Source organism: Centroberyx gerrardi, chromosome 1, assembly GCF_048128805.1.
Source record: "Centroberyx gerrardi isolate f3 chromosome 1, fCenGer3.hap1.cur.20231027, whole genome shotgun sequence".
Taxonomy (NCBI): domain Eukaryota; kingdom Metazoa; phylum Chordata; class Actinopteri; order Beryciformes; family Berycidae; genus Centroberyx; species Centroberyx gerrardi.
The window spans coordinates 29,978,486-29,987,495 of NC_135997.1; the positions used below are offsets into that span (position 1 = coordinate 29,978,486).

The 9,010-nt window shown below is 42.0% G+C and overlaps 1 protein-coding gene across 1 annotated transcript; it reads left to right on the forward strand.

Annotated features, from left to right (window-relative positions):
* Positions 1-589: 589 nt before the first annotated feature.
* ccnd1 (cyclin D1) lies at positions 590-8,559 on the forward strand. The gene is made up of 5 exons (XM_071912220.2): positions 590-1,103; positions 2,499-2,714; positions 3,855-4,014; positions 4,929-5,077; positions 5,249-8,559. Exons 1-5 carry the CDS (start codon positions 906-908, stop codon positions 5,402-5,404), a joined length of 879 nt encoding a protein of 292 aa, XP_071768321.1. The 5' UTR covers positions 590-905; the 3' UTR covers positions 5,405-8,559.
* Positions 8,560-9,010: the final 451 nt, after the last annotated feature.

Below are 9,010 nucleotides of genomic sequence, written 5' to 3' on the forward strand. Positions count from 1 at the left end.
ATGGGAATAAATAAAGTAGCATTGTGTGTTTAAAACTGCATGGCTCTATTGTCCCATGTGCTCACCTCATGTTCAGCACAGTTGGGTGAGAGAGCCGCTGCTTTCATTAAGTTTTGGAGAGAGAGAGAGAGAGAGAGAGAGAGAGAGAGAGAGAGAGAGAGAGAGAGAGAGAGATGGAGGAGGGGTGTAAGCTGTTACCGCCCCCTACCGACCCCAGACAGCAAGCCTCCCCAGGCCTCCAGCTCTCCTCTCCGGGGACAGACGGTCAGCACCCCCAACCCCCCTCCCCTCCTTCCCACACACACACACACACACACACACACACACACACAGACCCAGACCCGGACCTCCCACCTCCATCTCCACAGCAGCTACTATAGGAGGAGGCGGCGGTAGGGGGGGCGGAGTGGGGGGTTATCCTCCTCGCGCGCTCTCTCTCTCTATATATGTATATATATAATAGAATCTCCTTCCTCGCGCGCTCCCTCGCAGACTGCCTGTCTCTTTGATCTCCCTCCCTCCTCCTCCCCCTTCTTAACAACAGGTGACGTCATCGCGCGCGCCCACCCCTCCACCTCCTTCTCCTCCTCCTCAGCGCGCGCTCGCACACGATGTGTGTGTGTGTTTTGTGAGCGCGAGGCAGGGGTTTTTGTCTCGCGGGGGGAAGCGCTCTGCTCTTCAGAGGGCTCGCGCACACCGGAGGAGCAGCAGCACGCAAAGAGCAGCAGCAGCAGCATCAGCCCCCCGAGACACAAGAAGAAGAAGAAACTCATTATAAATACCTATCTGTAGACTCTGCTGTAACCTGTTCATTCTGTCATATAGGCTAGCGACGTTTTAACAGGATAATAATAATATATAACATCGACGGTGATAATAATATTAATACCAGTAGGCCTACTACTATGGAGGACCAGCTGCTGTGCTGCGAAGTGGACTCTATCAGGAGAGCCTATCAGGACGTCAACCTGCTCAACGACCGAGTCCTACAAACCATGCTGAAGGCAGAGGAAAACTACCTACCGTCCCCGAACTACTTCAAGTGTGTCCAGAAAGAAATTGTACCCAAAATGAGGAAAATAGTCGCCACCTGGATGTTAGAGGTCGGTTTTTACTTCACTTCAAGCTTGTTTTCTTCTGTTTCTGTCTGAGGTTCGCTGCTAACTTGTGTCTGGAGGTATCTGCTACCACCAAAATGTGTCAAATTAGTGATAAAGTGAAAGTTTTGAGCCGTTTAAAGGTTAATGTCTGTTTTTTGACAGTGTCATTGCATGCATGTTACATAAACGCTCTGAAAAGTATGTCCTCATGAGTGCTGGGTGGTCCTTATAAGAGGAGATATTAGCGACTGGCTATAGGCTATACTGAGTTTCCACCATGGGTAGTTTTGTTATTGGTTATCTGCTATATTTTCCAGAAAGCTATGAAATGTAATTACATGGGGGAAAATATTCCAAATTAACAGCAATGTACACGTATGCAGTCTGGCCCGTGCCAGTATTACGCGCCATCTTTGTTGTCGTATATGAGAAGGATTTTAATATCAGTAAAAATCTGTATTATCACCAACAATGACAATAAGCCAGTCAGGTCAGCCAGACTTGCATCTATATCATAGGACTGCTATATGTTGACTGCTACAGCTTGTTCTACTGGTATCGACTGGTAAAGTTTGTTTTGCTTCACAAGAGTCATTGCTGTCTGTGAAGGTCGCTGAGAAAACAGGAACTTTTTCTAAAATGCAACAGGATCAAAGCCATTTCAACAGTCGGATTTGATACTTTAGCGATTCGTCAACATTTACATGCACTTTGGGATTGAATCCTTTGTAGTTTTGTATTTTTTATTAATTTCTGAAGTTGTGCGTCGGAGAGCCGCAGGGAAATGTCGCCTGCAACACGTGAAAAAGCCCCGTCTAATAAATTAAATTGTTTTAAAATCATCTGTGGCGCAATTCGACATATTTTAATCCCATCCGATAAGGCATTCAATAAGGATCATTTACATGCCAATTTTGCAGCCCGTGATAATTTTTACATATTTATAATTATTTTTTGAAAAGATGACGAAGTTGAAAATGGAGAGTGAAACTTGCATCGACGCCACCTTTGTGTCTCAGTCAGAACTGACTGCAAACTAATTTCCCGACTGTTTTCATTACTGCAACAGCCTATTCTACAAAAATATCTCAACTTTTGGCTTTAGAGTTTTTCGGTTGCTTGACTTATGAAATTGCTTTTGCAACTAAACCATGTGCAACCCAAGACATTTAATCTTCGAAATCATTAAATGAATTAAACGCACATGAAATGTTTCTTTTCTCTTAATTTCGTTTCCGCTCATTGTGGATAATGCAGCTATTGAATGCAAACAGCTGTGCACAGAATAAGTAATGCATAGAGGAGTACTGGTGGTGCATAGGCTTAGTAATGCATATGAATGGGGAATTTTCTTCCAGTGAGCGACAGAAATCTCAAAGTGCTTTTCTCACCTCTCAGGTCTGCGAGGAACAGAAATGTGAGGAGGAGGTTTTTCCGCTGGCTATGAACTATTTGGATAGATTTTTATCGGTGGAGGCAACCAGGAAAACAAGACTACAGCTGCTGGGAGCAACTTGTATGTTTCTGGCATCCAAGATGAAGGAGACTGTGCCCTTAACGGCGGAGAAACTCTGTATCTACACAGACAACTCGGTCCGGCCTGGAGAGCTGCTGGTAATTGAGTCCTGCAGACATTGATGTTGCATAACACATACATGGCCATGCATTGGAGCCCATATGGCCAAAATACACAGTCTTTGCAGTTAATCTGGTTTGTCAGTGTCACCATGATCAGAAACCAGTGGTGGTAAATGATGTGGAGTATTTCTGAAGTTGTAAAACAGTAGAAATGTAGCTTTATATGGAGCAGCAGTGTCTGAATGGCTGCCTGTGACTTTCCCATGGTGACTGGAAGGCCTCTCTGATTTCATGAATGGTCTCAGTGACTGCCAAGAAAACTCTAGAGCACAGCGACACCTAATGGCTGCAAAACAAAATGCAGGCTGTGCGCGTGTGTGTGGTTGTGCGTGTGTGAGTGACCAAAAAAAAAATGATAGCACACCCAAAGAGGTGCAGACTGTTGGTAATGATAAAAAGAACACACACTCCTCCTTTATATTTGCTGTGACATTTATTTACGCACCGACTTTGCAGCTGTAGTGCTTTCATCAGGGTGGGGAAAAGCGGATGCCATGTGGGGCTACTAGAATCAGCATCAGCTTAAATAAGTAAGGAATTTGACTGGGTGGGTGGCTCACCTAGGTCATCTTAAATATAACAACACAAAATTATAATAGGAGTAGCCTATTTAAAAAGTAGAAATTTAGGGAATGAGTAGGCTATATAGTCTAAAGTAGTGTATAAGTAGCATATATAGCCTATAAAAATTAAAAATAAATAATGTGTCTCTTCTCTGTACAGTATGTACTTGATTCTCTGTTAGAGCCTGACTGATTGCACTGATAGGAAGTTATGGAAGTCGGTAATAAAAAAAAAAAAACCTGAAATATATGAATATCTAGAGTGTATTGCATTGGGTTCTGAGGGTTTTGAACACTGAAGAAAGCTGAACACATGAGTTGGAATAGTATCAACAGAGTATAAGTAGGTACAAACATATAGGCTGAATATACCAGAACAGAGCTGAAGTGACCTTAGTGATAGAAATCACACCCTGATGAAAGTGCTATAGCTGTAACATGGTGCATAAAGGTCACAGCAGATATAAGGATCTTTTTCTGTGAGTGAGTGAGCTGCCACCCACATCAGTTGGAGCGAATGCCTCTGAATGCCTCTGGTCTCGTCCGTCCACAGCAAATGGAGCTGCTGGTTCTCAACAAGCTGAAGTGGGATCTGGCTTCAGTCACACCTCACGACTTCATCGAGCACTTCCTGTCCAAGCTGAAGATCCACCCGTCCACCAAGCAGATCCTCAGGAAACACGCCCAGACCTTCGTGGCCCTCTGTGCTACAGGTAGGAGATCCACCTAGAAAAAATCCACTTAAGTGTTTTAATACGTGTACATGTCATCTGAATGTGTACACCGAATATACTTTATAAGGTGAATATTTACCTGCTAATGTGAATATGATGTGCATTCATTTCCATATTCCCACTTTTGTTCTCAGTTGTATTTTTGCATATATAGTACCTTGATATTTTTATGATTTTTTACTCATTTCATATTGCATATATTTCTTTTTTTAGGATATTTTCAAATCTTACATATTTTCTTTTATTCTTCTTTGTCTCAATATATTCTGCTGCTGTAACTATTCTACTGCTCTACCATTTCATTAATCAGCAGCAGATCCGTAGCATTCTGTGAGGATGATTAGTCGTGTTTTTGTCTTATATCTATGAGGGATGGCTTGCTTTTTCACCAAGCAGGGGGATTTATCAGTATAGATCTCTATAGTATCTTTGGTCTTGGCTGGCTTGTGCAGATAATTTATATTTCTTGAATATCTGCTGAGTATCCATCCCCTCTCTATAGGAAGCATATGATATTTGGAAACATGCAGGATATGACTGCTAAGGATAAACTTGGGTGGAGTGAAATTATCTGAGGCAGCTTTGGTTTCATCCATATCTATCAAGGAATATACATGTGTTGTAGCACTGTGTGTACTATCTGATAGTGTTACCTTGAGAAAAGACTGACTGTTCATTCTCCTCCCTCCATCTTCCTAAGCATTGTTCAAAAGTCTTATATAGTAAACACTGTATCTTACAGCATTTTATCAGGTCCTCCAATGCAGCGTTGTAGATGTTCACAGTAATGTGATTTTTCCGGGTTCTTGTCTTTTTTAGCATTTTTCCTCTTCCCTTCTATTCTTGACTGTTTTGCCGCCATGTCCTAACGTCTCCTTGTGGTTTTTCCTCAGATGTCAACTTCATCGCCAGTCCTCCGTCCATGGTGGCGGCGGGCAGCGTGGTGGCGGCTGTGCAAGGTCTCTACCTGAAGAGCCAAGATAGCTCCCTGTCCTCCCAGAACCTCACCAACTTCCTGTCGCAGGTCATCCGCAGTGATCCGGTATGCCCCAAGGCTTGCAAACACATTCAGACATTAACAAACATACATGCTCAACATGTATAAGTCATCATATTCCGCTGAAATGCAGACAGAACAGAGTGACAGTTGTTTTTAGATAAAACATCGTAAGCTATGTAGGCTGAAGCTTGATGTTGATTCTGTTGCCTGCAGGACTGCCTGCGATCATGCCAGGAGCAGATAGAGTCTCTGCTGGAGTCCAGTCTGCGTCAGGCTCAACAGCACAGCGGCACTACGGAAACCAAACGCCTGGACGAGGACGTCGACCTGTCCTGCACCCCCACAGACGTCAGAGACATCAACATCTGATTGGCTGACAGCCTTGTCGTATGATGACCTGATGATTGAGGGGAAGTTGTAGGCAGAGGGTGGTGATGGGCGGGGTTGGGGGTGGGGGGCGTCTCACCTGACGCAGAGTGCCTACCTGTACTGCCCGGCCCACCTGACCGGGATGTCCCACCCACCTAACCGGGATGCCCCGCCCACTTGAACTCAGCCTCCCCTCCTCCTTCCTGATGGGCTGTATCTGCCATCATGGCCGACCTGTCACCCACATGACCGCTCACCGTTGCTACAGCTACCAAGACAGGACAGGACCCCCCACGCCCCCCCAAGTCACATTTCCTGCCTCCTGTCTCCCGCCGCACCCGAGGGCAAGAAGACATGAACACTGCAGAAGTGTACTAGAGAGAAAAGAGAAAGACACAGAGAAACTATATTGATGAAATAAATGGGCTGGAGTGTAAGCCGCATGAAAATAGACATTTTAGTAGACAGTGTTTTCTTACTCCCCAATATATTAAACTAGGAATCTTAAAATTACCGCAGACTCAACTCACCTACTAAAACATCCCAAAGTGTTTTATGTAGGTCCTTGTAGTCTGTCCTTAGGTTTTTACCTGAAATCTGACATCTTTATTAAAGAGAAGAGGCTTTTTTTGTTTGAATTTTGTTTCTCTAATACCTAGTATGTTTTAGACTTCCTGTCCAAGCTCCCATTGTCTTGTTGCTGTGTAGACGTTCATATATCCCCGCTTGCTTGTGTTTAGTCACTTTATTATATATCATCGTAGACCTTTTATCAAATATCCCCACTTTAGTTTTATACCTCTTCTCTTTAAAGCTGTTTTTTTTTAAACCAACTATTTTGTGTAGTGTGAAATGCTCTGTTCTTATTATCCTGGTGACTGTGGATTGCTGATGTTAAGGTTTGGACAACTTGCTTGACTTACAAACCATTAATTCTTTGTTCATTCGTTGGTGTGCTTTATCCATTTCAGCTAGCTATAATTCGATAAGCTTAAATCGATGTACATGCAAGCAGAGCAATCCACAGCCCATTGTGTTTTCTTTTTTTCTCAATGTAGTTATACTTTACTTTCTAATACCATTCCAATTTTGTTTTCTTAAAAAAAAAAGCACTTTTGGTCAGCGCTGCTGGCTCGTCTAAAGAAAATCACAGTGATAAACAAAGTTTGTAAAACAACAGAAAAAATGGAATGGGGGTTTGAGTAGGAGTCTTTTAGCTAAGGTGATGGAGAGTCAGAGCAGCCCTGCAAAAATGCTGTTGCACCTGGTGGATCTTATTCATCTAATGAGACATGAAAGTTTGACCAGTATGGCAGAAAGCTTTTGTTGAGGTTTTTGAAAGAAGACTGAACTCTGCCGGACACTATCTGGGTCTCATAGAGCCAATGGCTTGCTGTAGCTGCCTTCCAAATCACAGATTGGAGTTTTAGTTCTATAAACATTTCTCAGAGGCAGAGCTGCTCTGGAGGCAGAAACAATCTCATTGGTTGAGTTAAACCTCAGTGGATGGAGCCAGTTATTCTGGCTAAGTAATGTTAGTCTAACGGCTAAGAGAGGAGAAATATGAAGCCTAGTGCTCTTGCTACAACCTCAAAAAATGCAATCTAACTATATTAAGTTATCTAGGTTAGCTAGTTAGCCTAGTTGAGCTTCAAAGTTCAAACTAGCCACACTAGTTTATAGCTATCTAGGTAAGATAGTTAGATAACCTGCTGACCTTCCAAGATCATGAATGCCATGATCATGAATAATATGAAAAGTTAGCTAACGTTTAACTCTGTTGTAATGTTTGTATGACTAAAACTACAATCTGCTTCCAAATCACCAGGTCAGCATCTCCTCCATGCTCCACCAGTTAAAATACTGCTCATGGATTTTGGGAAGGGGATGAGGCTGAAAGAGGAGGAGTATTGAGACTATTGAGATGATTTTGCACAAACCTAAAAGACGTGGGCTGCGTTTGTTGGGGACTTGCCTAAAAAAGTGGAGAGCTAAGATGGCAGGAGAACCAGAGAGGGTGAAAAAAGTGGCAAAAAGGGTGAAGGCTCGACAGCGAGGCGTGTCTTAATGCTGTAGAGTTAAATTCAGGGTTCCTACACAGGTAGTCTGGAAATGTATGGAAAATGAATTTGGTAATTCCCAGGTCTTGAAAAGTTTGGAAATTGCACAAACAAGTTTGGAAAAGTATGGAAGTATATATGGAGTATATTGTTCTGCTGTCGGGTATACGTACAACTACACATTCTCTGTGGTTTTAGACGCCCGTCATCTCACATATTTTGGTATTTGCTGCAATGAAGAATGTTATGGCAAGATGACTATCGGCATAAACCATACTGATCACCAACTGAAATCTTCAAATCAAGACATTAAGGTCTGGAAAAAGTATGGAATTTTGTAATTTTGTAAAACTGTGTAGGAACCCTGTAATAGGTTTCTGATTGTACATTAAAGACAGAGAGTAGGAGAGAAACACTCCTTGTATTCCGCTGCTATGGAAAAGAAATCCCAGCTACGTGTTAAAAAAAAAAAAAAATGACGACAACAAAAAACTTAATGGAAAAAAAACAAGAAAAAAAACAATGCTTTTCTCCTATTGTTTTGCTGCTACATTTTTTGGTTTGTTTTTTATACATATAAATGTCAATATACTGCCATGCTAGGTTTGAATTTTCTCATAGAAAATTGTGTTATTGACATCCTTGTTTGTTGTTTTATGTAGATTCTATGTGATCAGTTTTTTTTTGTTTATAATTACGTAATATGATTTTCCGTACTATTCCAAAAAAAAGAGGAAAATTGAGACAATGTACAGAAATGCTTTGATCCACAATACCTCATATGACAGTCAAGATCTATCTCTAATTTTAGTCTGTTTTTATTTGTTAGTTCTTATTCTATTGTACTTGTTGGCTCAGTGCCTACTAGCTCTGTTGAAACTGCTTGAGGAGAAGCATCCATGATGGAAACCAACGAGTCCAGGGCGTGCTTTGATACTGGTGCCATAACAGAAAATGGGATATGTATAACTCTGTTGAGTGTTAAGCTGTCTCGGTGATAGAGACTTTATCCCCCTTTTAGGCCCATAGAGGCCTTCCTTCCTTTTCCCTTTTTATATTTATAAAAAAAAGCTTTTTGCTCCAGTTTTCAAACTGTCAATGAGTTGATTTGAGTTTGTAAATAGATTCAGTGTCATGCTTGGTAAGCCATAGACTTTTTTACAAATCATTCCACACAGTTGAGTCTACTTCATACCAGTTGTCTTGTCTGCAACCGGGAGGCATAGTGTATTCATATTTGTGTCGACTGCACAATAAAAACATGACTAGAAGGAGTCTGGAAAACTGTCTGTCCTTGTCCAGAAATGATACTGGCTGAAATAATACTGTATGTTGTGGGCCAGCAATGACAAACTCACACTAGAGCAGTCAAGAGTAGTTAGCAGGTATTCAATGTGATCAGCCAAGAAACACCCAGCGATACAATACCATTTTCATAAAGTAGCCTTCACACACACCATTGACATTTTCTCTAATGAGTATTGACGAACTCATCATCAAGACATTATGCATAGTGTACAGGTACTTGGGTTAGACCGATATAACA